Raw genomic sequence first — 25895 nt, 5'->3', positions numbered from 1 at the left:
TCTTAATTCTTTTTAAGTGAACAGGATATTCATATTATCTATATGTACCTTGTTTACAACTGATGTCTAGAACTTTTTCATCTTGCCAAACTGAAACTCTTTACCCACTGGACAATGATTCCCCATTCCCCTCTCCCACCCTCTAGTAACCACCATTCCATTCTCTATTTCTCATAGCTTGACTATTTCAGATACCCCACGTCAGTGGAATCTCTTGGTGATTGACTCGTTTCAGTCGGCATAATGTCCTCAAAGTTCACTCATGTTGTAGCCTGTGACAAAACTTCCTTTTATTTAAGGCTGAATAATATTTCTTTATATATACACACCATATTTTCTCCATTCATCTACTGATGGGCATTTATTTGATGTTATTTCTACCCTGTGACTAGGTGGCATAGTGGTAAAGAATCCACCTGCCAGTGCAGGAGATGCAAGAGGTGTGGGTTCGATTCCTGGGTTGGGAAGATCCCCTGGAGGAGGAAATGGCAACCATTTCCAGTATTCTTGCCTGGGAAATTCCATGGACAAAGGAGCCTGGCGGGCTACAGACCAGGGGATCTCAAGGAGTGAAATATGACTGAGTATGCATGCATGGCTGTTTCCATCTGCTGGCTATTGTAAATAACGCTGCATTAAACTTGGGTGTGAACATATCGCTTCAAAATCTTATTTTCAGTTATTTTGGATACATACCCAGAAGTAGGACTGATGGGTTATATGGTAACTGCACTTTTAACTTTTTGAGGAAACTCCATATAATTTTCTGTAGTGGTTGCAACATTTTACATTCACACTAATGGTGCCTATGATTTCCAGTATTTTTACACTCTCATCAACACTTGTTTACTATCTTTTTGATAGTGGCCATCTCAGTGGGTGTGAGATAATATCTCACTGTGGTTTTGATTTTCATTTCTCTGATGCTGAGTATTCTTTCATATTCTTATTGGCCATTTGTATGCCTTCTCCGGAGAAATGTCTATTCAAGTCCTTTATTTTTAAATCAGAGTTTGTTGTTATCATTATAAAGTTGTGGGTGCTTTTTATATATTCTTGATGTGAAGCCCTTATCAGTTATATGGTTTGCAAACATTTTCTCCCATTCTGTAGGTTGCCTATTCTCTCTGTTGATTGTTTCCTTTGCTGTGAAAAGTTTGATAAAGTACCATTTGGTCTTCTCTCATTTGGGCTTTCCTGGAGGCTCAGTGGTTAAGAATCACGTGCAGTGTAGGAAATGTGGGTTTGATCCCTGGGTCACGAAGATCCCCTGGAGAAGGAAATGGCAACCCACTCCAGTAGTCTTGCCTGGGAAATCCCATGGACAGAGGAGCCTGGTGGGCTACAGTCCAGGGGCTGCAAAGAGCCAGACATGATTTGGTGACTAGACAACAATAATACAGTACCATTTGTCTGTCCTTGCTCTTGTTGTCTGTGCTTGTGGTATCATATGGAAAAAATCATTACCAAATCCAATGGTATGAAGACTTTTCTCCTATATTTTCTTCTAAAAGTTTAATAGTCTCAGGTCTTACATTTAGATTTTTAATCCACTTTGAGTTCTTTATAAGTGCTGTGAGGTAAGGATCCAGGTTCCTTTTTCTTTTCGCATGTGGGCATGCAGGCTTCCCAGCATCATTTGTTGAAGGGACTATCCTAGGCTCCCTCCCCCCCAGGCTGCTGCATGGCATTGGGCAGGGTTCCCTGTGCTGTGCAGCGGGTCCTTATTGATTGGTCGTTCATTTTGAGTATAGCCATGCATGCCTGTCTATCTCAAACTTTTTTATAGGTGCTGTTGGTTTGGTTGGTTTTTGTTTGCGGTTTGAATATATCTACTTGAATGAATGAAAAAAATAACCAATAATTTTAATTGGCACACTCCTCCTCTCTAATGCTGCTATGCAAGCCTCTGACCAGGGAACCCCTGACAAGTCTGGGTAGGGGTAAGAAGAGTCATTGACTCACATGCACAGATGCAGCAAGGACCAGCTCCAGAATCTGTGGGCTCGGTGCAAAGTGAACACCAAGGGTCTTTGCCCTGAAGTTATTAAGACTTTTAAGCAACACCAAACCATTATACCAAGCATGGGGTTGGGGTCCTGTGAGACTGCACAGGTCAGATATCCATAACCTAAGAAAGAGTCAGGGGAAACCAGAGCCTTGGATCAAGGGGAAGAGAAAAGAGGTGATGTCTTGCAAGGGGACCTAAGTGGAGAAGACCTAGGCCTGTTCTCTGGAGGGTCATTAGGAAAAGCCGAGACCCTCGAGCTGAGCTCACTGGAGACTGGAGGGTGATGAAGGTGTGTTGTGGGTGGGGATGCTGTGAGGTGTGGGGTGGGAAGAAGGTGGTGTTTGCTTGAAGGGAAAAGGGAGCGTGCCACCAGCTCCTGGGCCCATCCAGACATGACCCTGGCTGGCTGGATGTCAAGTTTGCAGGGAGACCACGCTATGAGGCTGTCAGCCCTCAGGACTGGCTTCAGTCTTGCTAATTCAGTTATCTCTGGACATGCTCCACTCTGCGACTGGAACTGGGCACACAGCAGGTTTTTGTTGGAGGAAAAGTGGTGAATAGTAACGGAGAATAAAGGCAAGATTCAAAACGGTCCCAGCTGCTGTGGGGTTTTTGCGCACAATGGGATGCAAACGAAGCCCAATCTCTCCATGAGGTGGAGGTTCCCGTGGGATTCCTGTAGACGCGTCTGACAGGCTGGGCATCAGCAGCCTCCCCTTTGGCCTCTGGGTGCCCTTCCTCCTCACCCTTTGCCATTTTGCCATATGCTTCATGATATGCTAGTTACCTGCCTTAACAAGAGAAAAAAAGGTTGAACTGCCCAGTTTCTTAGCTATGGCCAAAGTCCTACAGACACTAGATTCAGAGACTCCGTGTCTCTGTTTAGCTGAAACTATTTTTCATCCAAGGGATAAATCCTTGATTCACTCGTTAGTAACCGGAGAGTCAAAACCTGATGGCTCTCATCTCCCCTGTTTTCTCTCGTAGGTTCTCACGTGGTGCTTAGACACAATCAAAATGAGGAAACATCGGCATTTGCCCTTAGTGGCCATTCTTTGCCTCTTTTTCTCAGGCTTCTCCTTTACTCATGGTCAACAACAGCCAGGTAAGATCCAGAATCACCTCTTTATTTTATTAAGAGGGACAGTGTTCTGTTTTAGATCTCAGACATCATGAGCTGGAGAGAGAGCTTAGATAGGCTTTGAAGAGAGAGCCAAGACATTGATTCAGGGTGTTCTTTTATTTTACAGACTTTCTCAGCTCCTCTTTATCCAGGTGTGAGAGAGAGACATTTTTTAAACGGAAACTTGGGTTTGCTGTCTTGGTGGTGGGTTGCAAGTGGTTTGTTTTTACATTGGGTGTGAGCAGAAAGTTTGTATCGAAAATATTTTGCCATTGGAAGAGCTTTTCCACATTTCTGGCACTGGTTAGTGTCTCAGCACATAAATCCCAGAGAAGACAATGATTAAGAGTAAAAATTATATTTTCTGAAAAAAAATACAAAAAAAATACCAGTCTTTCTCACTCTGGACACAGAAAGACATTTTTTATTTAGAATCATCAAATCTTTAAAAAAGTCAGTTTCCTGAAACTGTGTAAAAATAGATCCTACCTAATCTTATTAAGAACTTGCAGAGTTCTGGAAAAATGAGAAATGGTGTATGCGTTACAAGCTTGGAAGGTTTGACTTGGGTCCCTCTCCTTGTCTTGATGGGGTTCTTTCTCCAGATCTGATAGTTCTTAGCAGGGAGGTGAGGACCACCCCAATGCCAGGGGAACATGGGTTGGGGCATCAGGTCAGCCCCAGGTAAGTAGAGTCCAGGAGTCTGCTGTGCCCCGCCAGCCTGGCCCAGGACAGGAGGGCATTCCCTAGCCACTCACAGCCTGGAACCTGGATCCTCCTGCTCCTACTTTTTGAGAGACCTGGATTCATCTTTGAAAGGGGTGAATACTGTTCAACGTCTCAGAGGGCTTAGATGGCTCTGAAATGTCGTATTGAGTTAAGGTACCTTTCTTCCTGCTAGGGAATCTCAGCAAAGAAACAAACAAACAAAAAACAAACCTTTGCCCTTTGCTACAGTTATACAAGTCTTCTTCACTTAAGATGTATTCATGACATTTACTTTTCTTGCAAATTTCCCAAAGCATGGGAGACTAGTTCAGGTAAAACAGTAGTATGTTTCAGTACTCCATTTTGCCAAGGCCCCAGACTGAAGAATGAGCTTCTAAGGTGATGTTTGGTTATCTGGAGTAGGATATCCTTCCTGTCTGATCAGGTGGGTCTTGGGGTTCAAACTGCCACAAGGAATCATCTAGAGGTAAAGGGCACCCCAGGGAACGTTTGTCCCCATTCTGGAACCTGCTACTGGTTCATGTGTGGCAGTCATCGTATATGGAACTTGGGCCAGTGACTGGGCACCAGCAGCTGCTGAGTCCACGTGTCCAGGTCCCCGTGTCTCAGGTAAGTCAGTGTCCCCACCTGCCTCACATGTGATGTGTAAATTATTCAGTCACAGCAACGTAGAAACTGAGTGAGCTGATGGGAGGTCATTTCTTGAACAGGAGAAACATCTAAACCAATGTCTTCTTTTAAAGATGTCAAAAATGGTGCCGCTGCCGATATAATATTTCTAGTGGATTCCTCTTGGAGCATTGGCAAGGAACATTTCCAACTTGTTCGAGAGTTTCTATATGATGTTATAGAATCTTTAGCAGTGGGAGACAATGATTTCCGTTTTGCTCTGGTCCAGTTCAACGGCAACCCACATACCGAGTTCCTGTTCAATACGTATCGTTCTAAACAAGAAGTCCTCTCCCATGTTTCCAACATGTCTTATATTGGGGGCAGCAATCAGACTGGAAAAGGATTAGCATACGTAATGCAGAACCACCTCACTGAGGCTGCCGGAAGCCGGGCCAGTGACGGAGTCCCTCAGGTTATCGTAGTGTTAACCCATGGACACTCGGAGGACGGCTTTGCTCTACCCTCAGCGGAACTTAAGTCTGCTGATGTTAACGTGTTTGCAATTGGAGTTGAGGATGCAGATGAAGGAGCCTTAAAAGAAATAGCAAGTGAACCGCTCAATATGCATGTTTTCAACCTAGAGAATTTTACCTCACTTCATGACATAGTAGGAAACTTAGTGGCCTGTGTGCATTCATCCATGACTCCAGAAAGGGCTGGAGGCACAGAGACCCCTAAAGACATCACAGGTAATGGCAACGTCACCAACCTGCTGCCTGCCTCGCTCTTCTTCTGGAGATAAGCTTGGCAACCGCTGGCATTAAGGCAATCCTCTCGCTAAAAGGCGGTGGGGTGGATTAGGGAAGAGATGCCTGTTCACAGGCCTAAAAACAAAGGTTTGAATATTCTTTGTCATCCCCTTCCAAAATAGAGCATTCACTCCCTCCAAAAGGAGTTCTGCCTTTGAAACAATTAATATTCCAACTCCAAAAAACACACATGCTGATATTATGAACCCACAAGCAGTGCTTCTTGGACAAAAAGCCTCAGTGTGGCTGGGCAGGACTTTGACAAAAGTCCCTCCATTTGTTCCTGGAAAGAGTCTATTTCCTTTAAAGAAAGCTCAGGGTCTGAAAGAGCTCAAGTGAGAGGGGAAGCGGGCATCCACTTTTGGGTCCAGTGAAGCAACACACAGAGCTCCTCTCTTTGACGCTACGGAATTTATTTCAAAGACTTGATAAGACTCAGAATTGTGAGAAGCCTTAGAGATTTGTTGTTCAGTCACTCAGTTGTGTCCGACTCTTTGCGACCCCCTGGACTGCAGCATGCCAGGCTTTCCTGTCCTTCCCTAAGTCCATCTACTGGAGTTTGCTCAAACTCATGTCCATTGAGTCGGTGATGCCATCCAACCATCTCATCCTCTCTTGTCCCCTTCGCCTCCTGCCCTCAATCTTTCCCAGCATCAGGGTCTTTTCCAGTGAGTCGGCTCTTGGAAGCCTTAGAGATGATCCAGTCCCAGTCTATTTTGTAGGAATTGAGTCCAGGAGCTGAAGTCACTTATGTGTTGGTTCTGGATGGGGTTTTTCTCTCTTCTCTTCCACACTGTCACCATCGTTGTACCCACAGAGATGCTTCTGATTCCAGTGGTTCTCGTCAGTGTCCTGATGATGCAAGGACTTTGGATGTGTGTTCATGTCCAGTGACATGCAGAAAACTAATTGTCTGGCAAGTTACTTAACCAGTCACCCCCATTAGCTTTCTTGCCAGTGCAAAGTGACTCATAGGGAAGGAATTCCATGTAAATTTACATGTGTTGCACCACTGCGATTTTAACCAATACCCAGGACTAGGTTTCCTCATCAGCAACAGGCAGGGTGGAGGGAATTCTAGAATGGGCAGAAAGTTAAGGTGGAACCAGGGGCCTCTTACTGAGATGAGTTCCAGAAGGAGAGATGTGCATCCCCCAGGATGAAGGGAAAGGAGAAGAAAGAGATCAGAAGGAAAAGGAGAAGAAAGGGGTCATGTAGCTAAGATATTGAAGTAGAAAGGGAAGAAGCTGGGAGAGCTCAGCTTGAGCTGGCATCAGTCATTTCAATAAGAGATGACAAGGCAGGAGACACAGTGGTGTTTGGGCGTGTAGAGTAAGCTGAGCTAATTTTGTTCCAGAAGTTGTGCCTAAGATGGTTTCCCCAGTGGTTACCTGTGGTGTCAGCTTTGATAGGGGTGGAAGGACTCATGGCGCTACCAGTGGGTCTGCTTCTAAGAGAGTAGTGAGGGACAGTCTGGATGATTTGCATTAGACCTGAAGGTCATTCCCTGCTTCAAATGGTGTGTCTCACCTCTGCCTTGTGACACTAGTGTCAATTCTGCCAGATTATAGGGAAAGAAGGTGGCACTCCGAGAGCACCCCAAACCAAACACTGCAGGTTACAAGGAGATTACAAGATGGCAAGCCTAATGACCTTCTGCGTTCGCTACAATGTCCACTAATCATTGCATTTCTGAATACAACTCATCCATGTCAAAAATCAATGAAGAGGATTAGGAGCGAAATGGAACATCTTCTCTTTATTGATGTTTTGGCCAATTCAAGAAAATGGCTGGATGAGTTTGCCTTTATGTTTAACCATTATATAAATGGATAAACAATTAGATTACCACATTAATGCAAAATAAGCCTATCAACATAGTCTCTTTCTACACAGATGACAAAACCTTTGTTTTTATGCCAAGAAAGCATCTCTGTCTTCTAGTGCCCAAGCCACTAGCAGCTCCAGGGTGGAATATTAATCCATTTATATTGTCTTTTCTAATTAACTTTACTCTGCAATTTCTCTTGTATCATGTTCCACTGTGTGTTCCACAGCAGAAAAAAAAAAATTCTTTCTTAAAGTTTTTGGAAAAGGTAGTCAGGAGGCCATTATGGAGATAGCTAATAAGTTAGGGCCATTTCTTTCCATTACCTCTCCACTAGGTAACTTCCCCCCCCCAACATACATATGATCATCACTGTTCTTAATGAACTCTACTCAAGCAATCCCTGAAAGTTGTGCTTTTGAAAATCCCTTTTATAAATGGACATAAGATACAAAAGCTTTACTATAACAAAAGCTAAAAAGGTGACCTACATTCAGTGAGGACGAGTTTTCTTTTCTTTACAAAACAAAGATTTAGAAAACTAGCAAAACCTATCTGCGATTTTGTGTTTGCATAAGAAATACAAATATGATCTTTTATATTTTTCTTGAAAAAAGGAGCATCCCACTAGCTAAAGAAGGCACTGTGCTCACACCAGTGTGCTCAGGAAAAGTGTTTCCAACAATGTTGAAAGCCCCTTCAATTTTTCCATGGATGTTTCAAAACTTTTCCATAGAAAATACCACTGAGGGTGTGATACCAATACATGAGCCATAAAAGTAGAAAACCAGACAGTTTCATATGTTAAATGTTAGAAAGATCTGATTCCTCTTAGAGTTAATATTGGTCCCTGGTGTGCCTTGCTGTACACAAGAACCCGTGAACGCGTGTCTGTTTGAGGCTTCAGCTCTCCTGGATAACAGCATGCCCTTGTGTGTGTCCCATCGTGTGCATAAGAGAACAATGTTGTTTTTTCAGTGATGACAAATTATCCAACATTTTTCTATGACCTGCTGCTGTTCAGCTTTTTAGAAGACAACACTCAAGGGTTTTCCCTCAGTGTTTGTTTATCTTATTTATTCTATTGTGAACTGCAATCAAAAAGAAAGTAACAAATTAATATGGAATGAGTCATCCTGAGATTTAGGGGTCATTTTCCTTTTACTGATCTTAGGCTCAGAGTTAGTCTTTCCTGAAAAGGTCTTGGTTTGGTAAGTAAGGGGGAAATCTTCCTTTGTCCCTCAGGGTCATTGGCTTAGGTCTGGGCAGTGTTGAGGAATTTTGTGGTATGGTTTGCGGGGCCTGGAACTCCTGGGAGAAAGTGAGCCATTGCTATAGCCTGCCGTGTAATTCACACTGCTGGAGCCACATCCTCCCAAAGGTCCCTCGGGAACCTTGTGGTTCCACCGAAGAGTAAAATGCTCTGGAATTCTTAGCAAAGGCTAAGTTAATATCTTAGATGCTCTTACAAGATATTTCCACACTAGTATCTTTCCCTATGCAAGGAATTCCTCTGCAAAATTGTTGTTAGGGGTTTCTTGCCTGTAAGCAGAGAAGAAGACCAGTTCTGATTCCAGTAATCCTAATTCCAGCCATTCCTGGTTCAGTTTACCCAAGCAGAAAGCTTGGAGAAGAACATCCCACGCGACAAGATTTGTATTCTGTTTCTATTTGGAAATAAAAGGAATTTTGTTAGTACCAGGAAGAATTAATTTTACATATAAAATGTTCACTGTCATTACAAATATCAGAATGAATGAGTTTACATATAATACAATTATACCCCAAATATAGCTTCCTAAAATCCAAACTATAAATACTGTCTATGCTTACATAAAATCTCTGCCTATTCCTAACACACACTTAAGTTATTAAAAAAACACTTACTACAATAATTTTGCTCTTCCTATGGTTTAAATCAGGCTGATTTAAACGTTCTAGCTGAGGCTTTGAAATATTCCACCCAGGTTGGTAGTTTATTGATTGCCAATTTCTTGCTCAGTGCTTCTGTGAAACCCCCATTCTCAGTCACAGAATGGACGTTTCATGTTTGCCATTGTGAGGAGAAAAGAGGTCTTGGTCAGCCTTTTTATGTCCATTTGTCCAAGCCCAGAACTAATTCTGATTCTGGGTCGCCTAGATACCCACGGTCCTGTCAGGCACTTGGTCTAGGATGTCATAAAAATAAGGTTGGATAATTATGTCATGACTGGTTTCATATCACTCTGCTTAACATTGTTCTGCATTTTGTGATTGAATATAGAGGCAAAGGTAAAATTAAATGAAGAAAACATTCATCCCAACCCCAGGTCTGCATTTGAGTTTTACACAATGAAAACAACATTTGAGAAAAGAAAATTAACCCAAAATGTAGCAAGTATTTTTGGATAAAAACTTAGGATGTAGTTTGAGTTCTTCTTTTCATATTTCCCAAATGGAAGGTTCATAGCCATTTTGGTTTCTAAAGAAAAGCAAAGCATAAACAATGGTTGCTCGAGGAATCACGTATTTAACATACTGGGACAATGAGTCACCAAAGTCTAAATCTGAGATTCCGTTTTCTGCTGTGGATCTGGACTAAGAAAATTCTTGCGATCACTTGAGGATTATAACAGAAATGTCCTGAAATTCAAAATCACCTTTAGACCTTTGTTATTGTGGTCTTTAATTTTCTCCTGTAGGTCAGGTAAGACACAGTTCTGTGTATCTATGGTTCCCTCCAAATTCAGTAGAAAATTTCAGAATATACCCAAGACTTCTCCCAGAAAAGTAAACATGATCTTTTGAAATTTAACTACAAAGATGGTGCAGAGGAAACTTTGCTATTAAATAAATGCCCCTACTGAACACCATCATTTCTGTTAAGAAGTTGCCTCTTATCCATTCAGAATGCAGAACTAAAAGAGAATTTCACGTTCCTTAATCAACATGTGTTTTGTTTGTCCATATTTCGTGTTTCTTATTGGTTTCTCAAGAAACATGTCAGAACACCGAACGATGCATGTGATCACTTGTTCTAATGCTTTCACATTTTTTGCATTTCTCTCTTTTAAAGCACAAGACTCTGCTGACATTATTTTCCTTATTGATGGATCAAACAACACCGGAAGTGTCAATTTCGCAGTCATTCTCGACTTCCTTGTAAATCTCCTTGAGAGACTGTCAATTGGAACTCAGCAGATCCGAGTGGGGGTGGTGCAGTATAGTGATGAGCCCAAAACCATGTTCTCCTTGAACAGCTACTCCACCAAGGCTCAGGTTCTGGATGCAGTGAAGGCCCTGGGGTTCATTGGTGGAGAGCTGGCCAATGTTGGCCTTGCCCTGGATTTTGTGGTGGAGAATCACTTCACCCGGGCGGGAGGCAGCCGAGCGGAGGAAGGGGTTCCCCAGGTGCTGGTCCTCATAAGTGCTGGGCCTTCTAGTGATGAGATCCGAGACGGGGTCGTAGCACTGAAGCAGGCTAGCGTTTTCTCGTTTGGCCTCGGAGCCCAGGCCGCCTCCAAGGCAGAGCTTCAGCACATAGCTACCAATGACAACCTGGTGTTTACTGTCCCGGAATTCCGTAGCCTTGGGGACGTCCAGGAACAATTACTGCCGTACATTGTTGGCGTGGCCCAAAGGCACATTGTCTTGCAACCGCCAACCATTGTCACCCAAGGTACGTATGCTTTTCTCACCATCTGTGTGGTAGTGGGTGTTCTGTGTGTGGTTCTGTAGGAGTCAGGCGGGCGCCTTGCAGAATGACTCGCCTTGGAAGAACCTGTAAGTACCTACGGTCCAGTCCTTCCTAGATGAGCTAGTTCTTGGATGTGGTGTCTGGGATGGTTGCGGTGTTCCAAAACACCCCCAAAGATCTGTGAGTGCGTGGAAAGCTCTTGGTGGAACACGAATTGTCAAGAAAGTGTGCTTTCATGGCTAATTCAACAAACCTGTTACTTTGAGGTTATTCAACACCATCATTCATTCATTCATTTCAGTCGCTCAGTTGTGTCCAACTCTTTGCGACCCCGTGGCAACATCATTATACCGTTTACTTATCATGGGCTCCCCAGTGGCTCAGTGGTAAAGAATCCACCTATTCAGTGCAGGAGACAGAGGAGACAGGTTCAATCCCTGGGTGGGAAAGATCCCCAGGAGGAGGAAACGATAACCCTCTCCAGTAGTCTTATTTATTTCAATGAAACAAGAATTCCATGGACAATTCCATGGAGAATTCCATGGACAGAGGAACCTGGCGGGCTACAGTCCCTGAGGTTGCAAAGTGTCAGATATGACTGAACGACTGAGCACACATACGCAGGTATGATCTACTCTATTGCACTCGTCTGAAAAATGGATCTCAGTGGATCATTGCGATTATGAGAAAATTACTGCAGGACAACAGGGTTGAGCTCTGAAAGTCAGCCTGTTAGACTGTGCTGGCTTCTGAGAACTGTCTCCCCAGACTCACTTTAGTGACGGGTAACAGCAGCGGCACTTCTGGAAGTAAGAAGTAACAAAGCTCTCACTTGGGGGTATTTATGGGACTTTTCCCCCCTCCTCTTGTTGAACTGAAGAGGAATTCTGTTGATGGAGGGATTCTACATTCAGATGGTGGGCCTTTGGCAAAAATGTCCGATTGGAGTCATGTAAAGAAACATGAAACTTGTCAAGTCGTATAACAAAATACATTTCACCAATGTGGGAGGGGGGAGGTATATTCCAAAATTTAAGTAAGAACCCAGTGGCTCTTGATGTAGTGGCAGGTAAAAGTCTGACGGACTCAGGTGCACCAACTACCACCACTGGTAACCTCACCTGTCTGTCAGAGACTGTATTGCCAGTGGTACTAGGCATATTGTTGGGTGGGGTAAATTAAGATTTGGTGCAAAATTACATCCTGAAAATTCTCTTGATATTTCCAGACACCTGTCTGACTGAAATACAATATCGTAAGGTTTTTCCCTGGGCTGGCATGCTTTTGGAAACAAATGAACAACTTCCATAGGTTTTGTAACTACTCAGGAAGTGCCGCTGCAGCAGACTGGACCTTTGGTACTGGGTCTTACGTTACCCAGCTGTGTGATCCTGGGCAGGCCACACAGCCTCTCTGGGTTCCAGTTTTTTCAACTGATGACAAAGGATGAAAGGATATTTCTATTCCAGGAGAAGTTTCAGGTTTGTTCTTATCCATGGCAATCCAGGCCCTCATGTCAGCTTTCCTTAGCTAACTCTCACTCCTCACTTACAAAAACATCTTTGGTCTCTGCGATTCATTTGTAAACATTCTACAAATACTCTTGGCGATCAGGTATGTGCCGGACACCATGCCAAGCGTTGGAGACCCCAGCGCTGGTGGACCAGACTGATGTGGCCGCTGGTTCATTACAGTGGGAGACAGATCACAAAAGTGGAAAAAACTACTCCCAGAGTATGCCAGAGGAGGACATGAAAGGGGGCTGTCTTGGAAAGAAGGAGGGAAAGAGCTGTAGGAGAGTGCCCAGGGAAGACTGATCAGAGAAACTGCCGGACAGAAGCAGAAGGGCAGCAGAGGGAACAGGTGCCAGGGGAGGTGGTCAGTCCTGCAACGAGAGGGAGCCTGGCCCCACCCAGAACTGGGGAGAGGAGGTGGCCTGGAGTTCCCTGATGCCTGGGCCCCTGGAGAAACCTTTGGTTTAGGGGGTGAGCATCACCAGCTTGGCTGAGTCTTCCAGGGGCTTCTGTTTTCTCAGTGAAGCTCAGGGTACAGGGGCACCTGCCTTATTGGAGGCTGGGGTCCCTGAGTCACTGAAAAGCGTTGCCCAAGAGTAGCCTTGAGTCACCCTAGGTGGTTGCAGAGGAAGACAGCAGCAAGGAAGGGCCGTGGGGACTGGACCTTTGAGGTGACTTTGCTTAGGAGCAAGAGAGAGATGACCACTTCCAGTCCTGGCTTGTGAAGGCAGAAGGGGACTCGACGACCTGCTGGATGTCAATCAACAGGGAGCTGAGGGCTACAGCCGACTGGTTACAGGACCTTCAGGGTCACCTCGTCAAGGGGGTTGTGCACCAGCCCCAGCAGAACCCTGTGAAAGAGGGGAGACAGAGCTGCTGCCCACCCCCCACCACCGACTCTCACAGCAGGAAGAGGAAGTCCCTTCCTGGAGCGGGGTTGGGGGGGGCAGTGGAGGAGATGGGATGAGTCAGCCCGGTGACTGGCAGATGAAGGGATCCGCCTTTCTCTGCATCTGTTCACATGTTCATACATCTTAGTGAGGACAGGAAGCTCTGCAGTTGTGGTTTTAGCACCTGCACCTACAGTATAGACGGGGCATGTGTGACAGTGCGTGTGTTCAGGTGTGCTTAATGTCCATGTGTGTCTAGAGGCACACACGTGGTTACCTGCACAGCTGTAATGTGGCTTTTATGTACCTGTGGAGAGAGGGAGAGGAAGGAGGCAGGGGATGTGGCTTCACGTGTCTGCAGCCTTCACGGAGAGTTGGAGGACTAGGGATACACTGTTCACACCACAACTTAATGCCAAAGCAGTGGTCCTCACGTGCCTATCCCTGGATGCTTTGTGTATACGCTACCTTACATGTTTCTCTTAAAGAAGAGACTCTGGACCAACAATATCAATGTAGTCAACATTAAGTAAACTAAGATGTTACACACCATCCATCTGACTGCATGGAGCAATGAGGGCTCCCCATATTCAGATAATCATTCAGTAAGCTGCAGACACACCTGCCTCTGCTTGCACCATTTACCATCTTACAAGTCTCAGAAGCCTTCTCTGGTTTCTGGATCAGGTGCTGAGGTCTGATACGTGCCTTGGTTCCCGAGATTCAGGCGAGTTGCCTGAGAGTTGATACAACAGGTGGACACAAGTTCATAGTCACTTTGAGGCAGTGATCTTGTTGAGGCATTTCTGCTTTGTGATTTGTCTTTGAGTTATCATAACCTTAACATGTAATGTGGGAACTTCACAACACAGGTCTCTTAAATAAAAATACTTCTGGGCCACTGGCTAGTTTTGACACTGATTTCCTTTTGACATTGATTATGATGCCAAATAATTAGTGTTTTTCTCCTTGACTGCAAACATCAAGGCATAGACCAGAGAAATGAAGGGAATAGGGTGTTTGTGCTCTTTCAAGTTTTGTACTTGGTGAGAGGTGTTTATGAAATCAAGGTTGTGAAACACAACACCCTCTGAGCAAGCACGGATCAATTCTTTAATTACTTGAGCCATGGCTTCATTCTAGCATCTAAAGCCCCAACAATGGATTTATGGCAGAAAAGAGCTTTCTGACTTTTTTAGTGTCAATATAGTAAATAAGTGGTGAATAAAACTACACTGATTTTTGAACAACTGTTTTGTAAAACATTCTAAGAGAAGGTAGGGGGGTTGGGGAGCCCCACCTGCCAGCAGTAGGGAAGGACACGGCTGATACTAATGCATGAGTTAGGATAAATCCCTCAGGGGGTCCCACCAACTTGACACTGGCAAGAGCAACTGGAGCTCCCCTTGGGTGGAATTAGCTATGTAGAGGGTCATATTGAATATGATGGGTCAGGCCATTCCACTTACCTTGTCACGTTGCTACCTACAGTCATTGAAGTCAACAAGAGGGACATAGTTTTCCTGGTGGATGGCTCTTCCAAACTGGGACTGACCAACTTCAATGCAATCCGCGACTTCATTGCCAAGGTCATCCAGAGGCTGGAGATCAGACAGGATCTTATCCAGGTGGCAGTGGCTCAGTATGCAGACACAGTGAGGCCAGAGTTTTATTTCAATACCTACCCCAGCAAGAGGGAGGTCATAAACGCCGTGCGGAAAATGAAGCCCTTGGATGGCTCGGCCTTGTACACGGGCTCCGCTCTGGACTTTGTTCGGAACAACCTGTTCACGGAGGCGGCCGGCTACCGGGCTGCCGAGGGGGTCCCTAAGCTTCTGGTGCTGGTTACAGGCGGTAAGTCCCTAGATGCGGTCAGCCAGCCCGCCCAGGAGCTGAAGAGGAGCGGCATCCTGGCCTTCGCCGTCGGAAACAAGGTGGCTGACCAGGCTGAACTGGAAGAGATCGCTTTCGATTCCTCCCTGGTGTTCACTGCCACCGAGTTCCGACCCGCCCCTTTGCAGGGCGTGCTGCCCGGCTTGCTCGGGCCTCTCAGGACCCTCACTGGAACCACTGAAGGTACGAGGCGGGGGAACCAGACACACACATGATAGGGCGGTCTGCAGGGTGGGGGTGGGCAGTCAGACACGTGATAGGGTGGAGACAGACACGTGATAGGGTAGAGACAGGCACGTGATAGGGCGGAGACACAGACGTGATACGGTGGTCTGCAGGGGGTGGGGGTGGGGAGTCAGACACGTGTTAGGGCTGTCACCAGGCAGAGCCTTTGGGGCATAAGCAAATTTATTTTGTGTTAGACTAAGATCAGACTCTTAAATGATGGAACTGAAGCCACCAACTAGAGCTACTTTGAATTTCATCATACCCTGACTTGACAAAGACAGGACTTAAAATGCCGTGTGCATTTTATGACTGTGGGTCATAAACTGTCATAAAGTAAGAACATGTCACTTAAACTGTAGGACCAGGGGCCATCTGTCTTTGGCCAAAGCTTCTGGCCGAGGTGCTCACTTCTCAGTCCTGACCTCTCACTTGTTCCCAGTGTTCTGTCTGCACTGGTGACTCCGGTCCAGCCCAGCCTCCTCCAACCACCAAGCGTAGCCTGGCTCCTCCCTTCCCAAGCAGATGGTCCACTTCTAAATGGTCCGAAGCTGACCAGTGTAGAACATTCACCCTTTCCTCTCTTGAAGAAATTCCTTCGATGGGGAAGCACAGTAAGGGGATGAGTGTGCAGATAAAAAGCAAGTGGTTCTCCAAACCCCTCCTTTATTATGGTTATCAGTGAACAGTTATTTTTAAAGACACAATAGTGATCTATGAGCTTACAAATTGAATGAGTGCAATTCACCGTCCTTAATGAAGATGGATATCACGGAAACAAGCTTCCCTGCCTCACAACCTAAACCACTGGAAGAATGTTCGATGCATGACCCACGGTGCATGAATGCATGCTCACTCATCAAGCACTCTGGTCTTCCAAAAGCCTCCCTCCCTCCCTCTCTCTCTCTCATTTCCTTAAAACTTCTAATCTACACTTTCATAGCTGAAGTTCAATTTGATGCAACAAAGAGGCTAAAAGTAGTTGTTAGGTTCCAATTGTAGGGAAACATCAGGGAATAGATGGGAAAGAATTTTTTTTCCCCCTAGTGGCTTGTGTTGGGGAAAACACTCTGATTTGAGAAATACTTTTGATTCTTCAGGCTTCCCTGATCAGTTGGTAAGGAATCTGCCTGCAATGTGGGAGACCTGGGTTTGATTCCTGGGTTGGGAAGATCCCCCAGAGAAGGGAAAGGCTCCCCACTCCAGTATCAGGAGAATTCCCTGGACTGTATAATCCATGGGGTTGCAAAGAGTCAGACACGACTGAGCGACTTTCACTTTTATCCTTCATGAGGATGAGGGCCTCCTTGGCCAAGCATAGCAAAGAGTTTCTTTGCATTTTAATGTGTTTCAGTCATTCCATGATCTCACTCAGGAGGAATCCTCATGGGCACTTGCTGGATTATTGCCTGGCAAGGCCATGACTCCCCGTAGAGGAGTCTCAGTAGAGAATGAAAAATGGACCTTCCTAGGAAAGTTTCAAGATGAGAGCAACCTAATTTTATTTATTTATTTTTTTTAGCCTTAGGGAACTTGTGTTCTCAGGTTAACGTGGGCTAACACTTCTGTCTGTAAGTGAAAATCTCTGTGTAGATGTGTAGAAGGAATCCCTGGGGGACCCAGTCTCACCCAGGTAAACCTGTCTCTGTTCGTGGCTATAAACTGACTGATGCTGAAAGACACAGCACCCTTGTAGCTTTCATTTCCACAGAAGGAATGCTCCGTTTCAAGGATTCTGATCACTATGGTTGGTTGCAAACATTCTAGCTTTGGCACTGTATCACTCTGTGACCCAGCTGGGTTTCATAACCTCGGCTATCAGTACACCTCACAATCACCAGCCCCCACTGGAGGAAAATATGCAGCCTTCTGCCATATTTTATGAGATGGACGTGCTTGGCCTCACTGGTGTTCTCTGTATTCTACGTGTTGGCATGTGTGCCCACGTACGGGCACACATGAGGAAGCCCTTTGCGGTTGTGTGTGTCTCACTGTGTTTTCTGTGCTCCACTGCAGTTCACGTAAACAAAAGGGATATCATCTTTCTTTTGGATGGATCGTCCAACGTCGGAAAGACCAATTTCCCTTATGTGCGGGACTTTGTCATGAACCTAGTTAACAGCCTTGATGTTGGAAGCGACCACATTCGGGTCGGTCTAGTGCAATTTAGTGACACTCCGGTGACGGAGTTCTCCCTAAACACCTACCCGACCAAGTCAGAGTTGCTAGCTCACCTGAGGCAGATGCAGCTCCAGGGGGGGTCGGTCCTGAACACGGGCGCGGCCCTGAGCTATGTGCATGCCAACCACTTCACCGAAGCTGGCGGCAGCAGGATCCAGGACCACGTGCCGCAGCTGCTACTCCTGCTCACGGCCGGGCAGTCTGAGGACTCCTATTTGCAAGCCGCCAATGCCCTGGCGCGCGCAGGCATCCTGACCTTTTGTGTGGGCACTAGCCAGGCCGATAGGGCGGAGCTTGAGCAGATTGCTTTTAACCCGGGCCTGGTGTATCTCATGGATGATTTCAGCTCCTTGCCAGCTTTGCCTCAACAGCTGATTCAGCCCCTAACCACTTATGTTAGCGGAGGTGTGGAGGAGGTGCCTCTCGCCCAGCCAGGTAAAGCTCTGTGACTGCTCGGGGCTCCCTCTCCCCTCCCCCCCAGACACCTCTTTGGTGGGCAGGTGGCCTGGGCTGAACTCCAGAGGCTGGCGACGAGCTGTGCAAAGATGATGGGGTCCCTTTGGTTCATGGATTTTTGAAGGGAGGCTCAAGACACTGTACCAGCAAGCTTAGGTCCTCTGTCTAAAGGGTGTTTGTCCTTGAAAGTCTAGGAAATCCAGCTTATGTTCTACCCAGGTTATCCCACCCTGGATTCAGAAGCTTTTACTCATTTATTTATTTATTTTTGTCCCAATGTCTCTGAAGATTCTGGCGTGCAAATCTGGATGGAAATGGGAGAAAAACAGAGAGACAGAAAGCTGGATCCCCTTTCATACATGAGTATACATTGGGAACATCTAAAAGTGAAATTGATTTTCTTGATAGGATGTTTTTATGTTCCAAATCTGCTGTATCTAGAAAAATATTTGTCATAAGCCTAACAAAGGCTGTATCTTTTTGTGATGGTAAAGTGGTTTCCAAAGGCAGTCTAGGTGATGATGACTATGGTGGCAAATTAATAAGATGATGAATTACAGACCCTTACTTCCACCAGTTGCTGACATCACGCAGATGGGTAGCTAGATGGAGCCCACTGAAGCCTAATCAAAATAGTTCTAAGAGTGGTTTGAACAGAAAATAACATGCATGTGACACATTGTAGCCTCCAATTGGCTGCTGCTGTGTTTTCTGTAGTCTGACCACAGCAGACTGGAAGTCACTGACAGAGATCCTTACCCACAGAGTGGTGATAGACACTATCTTGGATTCTAACCCATAACCTCAAATTTAATGGAAAGAGAATCCAAATAGAGCATTGATGACACCTGATTATGTGTCAATTACACTTGGGTGGATAACCCATAGCAGCCTTTGTCACTAAAGACAGATCAATTTTTAAGCACAAGGAGGATAAATACCATGTTTTCAGAAGTTGATAACAATTTGGAAACACCATCTGTTCTCCTAGAATGATTGGCACCTGATGCTAGAACAGACCCCCCCCTAGGCTTTTCTTTGGCTTGCAGCCTTGAGGAAGCAGGGCACTAGATTGGGCAGATGGGTCCAGTTGTCCTAGCCCTGTGCACAGATGCACTGCTTTGAAAGGGGGCATTTGAATGGCAGCTGGTGTGGGTTTTCTCCTCCCTTGCTGGTACAGTGGTCCTCAGGTGAATTGCCTGAATCCCCATGACCGAAAGCTGGCAGTGCTGGGCTGAGGTCGGTTTGGTGCCTATTGTGTTTTTGTCCCTCACTGTGCCCCACGACCCACTTTTGTTGCAGAGAGCAAGCGAGACATCCTGTTCCTTTTCGACGGCTCAGCCAACCTCATGGGCCAGTTCACTGCCGCCCGCGACTTTCTCTACAAGGTCATCGACGAGCTGGACGTGAAACCTGACGGGACCCGGATCGCGGTGGCTCAGTACAGTGACGACGTCAAGGTGGAGTCCCGTTTTGACCAGCACCAGAATAAGCCTGAGATCCTGAATCTCGTGAAGAGGATGAAGCTCAAGACGGGCAAAACCCTCAACCTGGGCTACGCCCTGGACTACGCACAGAGGTACATCTTTGTGAAGTCTGCTGGAAGCCGGATCGAGGATGGAGTGCTTCAGTTCCTGGTGCTGCTGGTGGCGGGAAAGTCATCGGACCGGGTGGATACGCCCGCACTCAACCTGAAGCAGAGCGGGGTGGTGCCCTTCATCCTCCAGGCGAAGAACGCGGACCCTGCTGAGTTGGAGCTGATCGTACCATCCCCAGCCTTTATTCTGGCTGCGGAGTCTCTTCCTAAGATTGGAGACCTGCAGCCACAGATCGTGAACCTCTTAAAATCAGTGCAAAATGGGGCACCGGCTCCAGGTAAGGCACAAGACATCTGGTTGCTTCTGCAGTCCAGCTCTCCCCAGTGTGAGCTGCCTCTAGGCTGCTGGCTCCAGGTCCTCAGGTAGAAGCCCTCCTTGGTTTCCAAGAAAGATAGGTAATTTCTTCAGTTGTTCGTTGTTCAGTCCCTAAGTCATGCCCAACTCTTTGTGATCCCATGGGACTGCAGCATGCCAGGCTTCTCTGTCCTTCACTATCTCCTGGTATTTGCTCAGATTCATGTCCATTGGGTCAGTGAAGCCATCCAACCATCCCATCCTCTTTCACTCCCTTCTCTTTCTGCCTTCAGTCTTTCCCAGAACCAGGGTCTTTACCAATGAGTCATCTTTTCACATCAGGTGGCCAGAGTATTGGAGCTTCAGCTTCAGCATCAGTCCTTCCAATGGATATTCAGGGTTGATTTCCTTTAGCATTGACTGGTTTGATTTCCTTGCAATGAAATATGACTTTTTGTTCCCAGGTTGGCTCTCTGACTTCTCTCTAGGGAAAAACAGAAGAATCAGGGTGATCACTTTTCAGGACATTAGACTGTTTCATCATAAGATGCATTATAAAGATTTAGACATATCAATGATGAAAAATAATTATTTTTCTAAAACCAATACTTTTATTATGTGCATAATAAAAGGCACATAACATGGTTCCATTAGAACTAAGAGAGTCTTCTTCACATATTTCCCAAATATCTTATTTTAAGTGACTGTCACTGTGTTATAATTCATTCTCTATTTTCATTAGAAATACAAAGCATGAGTTGAGACAGGCACATTCCCATTATAAATGCTATATTAAAGTTTCTGAGTAATAATCTTTGTTACCATGACTTCATGTTTAACCACTTTCCACTGGGTGATAAAAATGCAGGAACAAGAGTAATTAATTTCACGTATAATCCCTTTGATTGAAAATACAGAACCTAGAACTTCTCTTCAGTGACGATTGGGCATATCTACTGTTGGTTTTGGGTGGTTAACTGGACATCTGGGTTACATTTCCCTCCATTGACCCGCTGTGACTTGCAGCAACTCATTTGAAATCTCTCATCTATAAGGTGTGATGGTTATGCAGGGTCTACCAACCCATATCTCTTCCCCATCCTCAACATTTCTTCTTGAGTACAGCTTTGAATGTTAACGATACTGTTCAAACATACAAAAATTCTAAAATAATTTTTGTTATTTTAACTATCAATAATTTCCTATGGCTGCTTTAAAAAATTATTGTGATTTTTGTTGTTGTTGTTAAGTTGCTCAGTCATGTCTGACTCTTTGTCACTCCATGAACGGCAGCATGCCAGGCTCCCCTGTCCTTCACCATCTCCTGGAGCTTACTCAAACTCATGTTCATTGAGTCGGTGATGCCATCCAACCATCTCATCCTCTGTCACCCCCTTCTCCTCCTGCTTTCAATCTTTCCCAGCTTCATGGTCTTTTCTAAAGAGTTGGCTCTTCACATCAGTTGGCCAGAGTATTGAAGGTTCAGCTTCAGCATCAGTCCTTCCAATGTTTATTGAGTTGATTTCCTTTAGAATTTAAAGCCACCAAATTTGACTTAAATGACAAATTCAATGGCTTGAAACAGAATGATTTTACTATCTTAAGTTTTAGAGGTCAGAAATCCAAAGCCCGTTTTATTGGGCTAAAATCAAGATGTCACCCTTCCTTTTGGAGGTCCTGGCTGATAACTCTTCTTCTGGGGTCTAGAAGCCACCTGCATTCTGTGACCCACGGCCTCTTCCCCTCCATCTGCAGAGCCAGCAGGGTAGCCTCCTCTCTTGTCTCTGACCTCTGCTTCCTTCCTTCCATCTCTCTCTGACTCTAGCCTTCTTCTCTGCCTTTTAGAGGACACGCGATTGGTTACAGTGGGTCCACCCGTATAATCCAGCACACATCCCCATGCCCCTGGTCCTTAATTTAATCGCCCCTGAACATTTCCTACCGTACAAATGCCAGGGATTCAGAGTGGATATCTTTGGGGGCTGTTACTCAGCGTACCACGGTTGGTATGAAATTGTCCCTTTCCTGCCTTGAGTCACAGAGGCGGTCTTCCTTGCAGTTTCAGTTGAAAAGGATGTGGTGTTCCTGATTGACGGCTCCGAGGGGGTCAGGAGTGGCTTCCCGCTGCTGAAGGAGTTCGTCCAGAGAGTGGTGGAGAGCCTGGACGTGGGACCAGACCGGGTGCGCGTGGCCGTGGTGCAGTACAGCGACCGGACCAGGCCCGAGTTCTACCTGAATTCCTACATGGACCAGCAGAGCGTGGTTGGAGCCATCCGCGGGCTGGCCCTGCTGGGCGGGCCGGCCCCCAACACGGGGGCCGCCCTGGAGTTCGTCCTGAGGAACATCCTGGTGGGCTCCGCCGGGAGCCGCATAGCGGAAGGCGTCCCCCAGCTCCTGATTGTCCTCACAGCCGACAGGTCTGGGGATGATGTGAGAGGCCCCTCTGTCGTCCTGAGGAGGGGAGGGGCCGTGCCCATTGGCATTGGCATTGGAAATGCTGACATCACTGAGATGCAGACCATCTCCTTCATCCCGGACTTTGCTGTGGCCATCCCCACCTTCCGGCAGCTGGGGACCATCCAACAGGTCATCTCGGAGAGAGTGACCCAGCTCAGCCGCGAGGAGCTGAGCAGGCTGCAGGCATCTGTCATCCCCGTGACGCCTCCGGGTAAGGAGCCAATTCTCTGGCACTTCCTTCCTTAAAATATCTGGGGCTACTGGGACTGTGGGTTACAAAGGCTTCTCAGTTTTGTTTCCTCGGCCATGGGGAGTTAAAACTAGGGTTACATGAAGAATTAGGAGCCGCGTGGCCTCGGTGGCCAGAAACGACTTGGAGAGAGGCTGAGAGTCGTGTTTTTAGCCAAATTTAAGTCTCAAAAGAGAAGTGGGCTTGGTTTACAGTTCAGACCCCTAACTCTGCATGAAAGCTTCTGTGTTGATAACTGAAGAGAAGGGCCATCTAGTTGATAAAACTCCCGTTCGATGCCGGGCCCTCGTTACCCTTGTGGGTTCAGCTGGCAGCCTCCAATGGTCAGGGAGGGTGTTCGTCCCAGGTGCCTCTGTCAACCTTGGGCACCATTTCTGAAATGTTGGTATTCTCAGCCCAAGTGTGAAGATGGAGTTTGAATTTGCTTGGCGCAGAGAAGGGAGTGTCTGAACTGGCAGGAAGGCCTCCTGGCTCTCCTGACCTCGGCTTATTCTTCTTCCTGTTCTGCTTCCCCAGGCTTGATGCAGAAGAAAGGGGGCTCAGATAGGCCCACCCCTCCAAGAATGCCCACGGAGGACCTCCTCTCCCTGGGCCCTCGGGTGGGGAGGGCACAGTGGAGAACAGGCATGTACAATGTCACCCCTGCGTGGTTCACGTGCTACAGAACAGCGTCTGCATCCAGGGATGGGGAGGCTGGGGTCGGCGGGGTGGGGAGGGAAGCGTGAAAGCAATTGAGAGAAAAGTAGATACAGGAAACCATTAGGGCGGGTGAGAGAGGGGGGCAGCGTCCCTTCGGTGTTGTCCACGCAGAACAGAGCACTCCCTGTAAGCCTTCCTTGGAATGTTCTACAGGAATGTTCTACCTCCAATAAATTGGGGGTAACTGTGGGATAAATGCAGTGAAGGTTTTGTTGGCTGTTCCCTAGTTGATGCGTTTTGTGTGACTTGCTTGGCTGCAGGAATCTCTCTCTCTCTCTTTTATTTTTTATTTTATATTGGAATACCATTGATTTACAATGTTGTGTTCATTTCAGATGTACTGTGGAGTGATTCAGTTATACATATACATATATCTGTTCTTTTTAAAAATCCCTTTTCCCAATTAGGTTATCAGAGCCTACTGAGTAGAGTTCCGTGTACTATACAGTAGGCCCTTGTTGGTTATCTTTTTAAATATAGCGGTGCGTATATGTCAACTCCAAACTCTGACTTTATCCCCCACCCCACCCACCACCTTTTTTATGGTGCATTTGAGGCACTGGCGCTCCCAGGAAGGCTCTTTGGAAATGCTGGCATCATGTGTGGCAGCTTCTTTAAACACAAGCACATGTTTCTACAGCAGTGTGACTCCTGGTCCATCTGCTTGCCCCCTCTCCAGGATGACTATTTTCTACCTTTTCCTCATCCTGCTTCATCTACACCTCTCCTTCTTCAGTTTACTCTGAGCTGGTGATCTTGATTTCCATTTCACTGAGAAAGTATAATAAAATCAAAGAAGAACATCTCTGCTTCCCCTGACAGTCTGCCTCCTCCCTATTCAAGAGTGCCTCCCGCAACTCTCCTGTCTCCTGCATCACTGATTCTCCAATGCACTGGATGGATCCTTTCATGATATGTACGCAGTGCCTTTCCTTCTCTCGTAAAAACCCCCTGGATGCCCTGCTCACTCTTCCAGGAGGGTCCCAGTCTCCTTTAGAAAAATTTTTTTTAAAAAATTAATTTACTTCTTTTAATTGGGGGCTAATTACTATACAATACTGTGTGGTTTTTGCCATACACTGACACGAATCGGCCACGGGTGTGCATGAGCCCCCTGTCCTGAAGCCCCTCCCGCCCCATCCCATCCCTCTGGGTTGTCCCGGTGCCCCGGCTTTAAGTGCCCTGTTTCATGCATCGAACTTGGACTGGTGATCTAGCTCACTATATGATAATATACATGTTTCAGCATTATCCTCTCAAATCATCCCACCCCGGTCTCCTCTATAAGCATCATCTTCACTGCCTACAGTTCTCTCTGAACTCACCCTAACCTGTTGTTAGCGCTCCCCGCTCCACAGAAAGTGTGCTGGGCAAAGTCCCTCCATCAGGCAAATCCTAGTGGTGACTGTTGGGCGCTGTTCCGCTTGACCCGTGAGTGTCATCAGGGTGACCTGGGGTGACCCGGGTGAGGGTCAGTTGCGACCCCCTCCCTCCTGGAACGCCATGCTCCCTCGGTCTAGGTTCGGCTCCTGCGTGTCTAGGCTCTTCCTCCTGCAGCCATTCTCCCTGACCCTCTGCTGGTTCTTCCTCTCTCTGCTGTGTCAGCACTGGATTCCCCAGGATCCTCTCCCGGGGCTGGTACTTTAACTTGAATAGTCTGAATTAGGACGCCTCGCCTGCCCGGTGTCAATTCTGTGTCACACTGGGAGGCGGTTCATCATCACAAAGGCTCTGGTGCCAGTGGAGTTGAAGCCCTATGATAACATTTGATTCACAGTGGTCAGCGGCAAGAGGGACGTGGTTTTTCTCATCGATGGGTCCCAGAGTGCTGGCCCCGAGTTCCAGTACATCCGAACGCTCATCGAGAGGCTGGTTGACTACCTGGATGTGGGCTTCGACACGACCCGGGTGGCGGTCATCCAGTTCAGCGATGACCCCAGGGTGGAGTTCCTGCTGAACGTCCACTCCAGCAAGGACGAGGTGCAGAACGCGGTGCGGCGGCTGCGGCCCAAAGGCGGGAGGCAGGTCAACGTCGGGGGTGCCCTGGAGTACGTGGCAAGGAACATCTTCAAGAGGCCCCTGGGGAGCCGGATTGAGGAGGGTGTCCCTCAGTTCCTGGTCCTCATTTCCTCCGGGAAGTCGGATGACGAGGTGGACGACTCGGCCGTAGAGCTCAAGCAGTTTGGCGTGGCGCCAATCACGATTGCCCGGAACGTGGACCAGGAAGAGCTGGTGAAGATCTCGCTGAGCCCCGAGTACGTGTTCTCGGTGAACACCTTCCGAGAGCTCCCCAGCCTGGAGCAGAAATTGCTGACACCCATCACCACCCTGACTGCCGGACAGATACAGCAGCTCCTGGCCAGCACACGCTACCCACCTCCAGGTGAGACTGGGTGTTGGCTCTTGCTCTTCTGTTGTGTCTTCTCAAAAAAATTACACACACACACACACACACACAGACACACACACACACACACATATATATATAAATGGGCTCAAAGGCCATGATGCTCACAAGTAAAGCTAAGATAACAGACACCTGTGATGGAACCGGTTGGGACTGTGGCTCGTTGCAGGGAAGAAGGGCGTCAGGAAGGGCTGACGGCAGGATTTGAATTTGCCAAAGACGGTTTTGTGGAAGGCTTGAGGA

The 25895-nt window shown here is 46.8% G+C and overlaps 1 protein-coding gene across 1 annotated transcript in view; it reads left to right on the top strand.

Annotated features, from left to right (window-relative positions):
• Positions 1-25895, top strand: part of COL6A3 (collagen type VI alpha 3 chain) — a 93123-nt gene that overhangs the window by 14299 nt on the left and 52929 nt on the right. The window contains exons 2-9 of the mRNA XM_068965725.1: positions 2999-3116; positions 4607-5224; positions 10168-10770; positions 14684-15268; positions 17327-17926; positions 19250-19822; positions 21899-22507; positions 25023-25628. Coding sequence (XP_068821826.1) covers positions 3029-3116; positions 4607-5224; positions 10168-10770; positions 14684-15268; positions 17327-17926; positions 19250-19822; positions 21899-22507; positions 25023-25628 — 4282 coding nt within the window. The 5' untranslated portion in view covers positions 2999-3028. The remainder of the gene's footprint in view (positions 1-2998; positions 3117-4606; positions 5225-10167; positions 10771-14683; positions 15269-17326; positions 17927-19249; positions 19823-21898; positions 22508-25022; positions 25629-25895) is intronic.

This window comes from Capricornis sumatraensis, chromosome 2 (assembly GCF_032405125.1).
Source record: "Capricornis sumatraensis isolate serow.1 chromosome 2, serow.2, whole genome shotgun sequence".
Taxonomy (NCBI): Eukaryota; Metazoa; Chordata; class Mammalia; order Artiodactyla; family Bovidae; genus Capricornis; species Capricornis sumatraensis.
The sequence above is the reverse complement of the archived record's forward strand: the minus strand, read 5'-3'. Positions and strand labels throughout refer to the sequence as shown.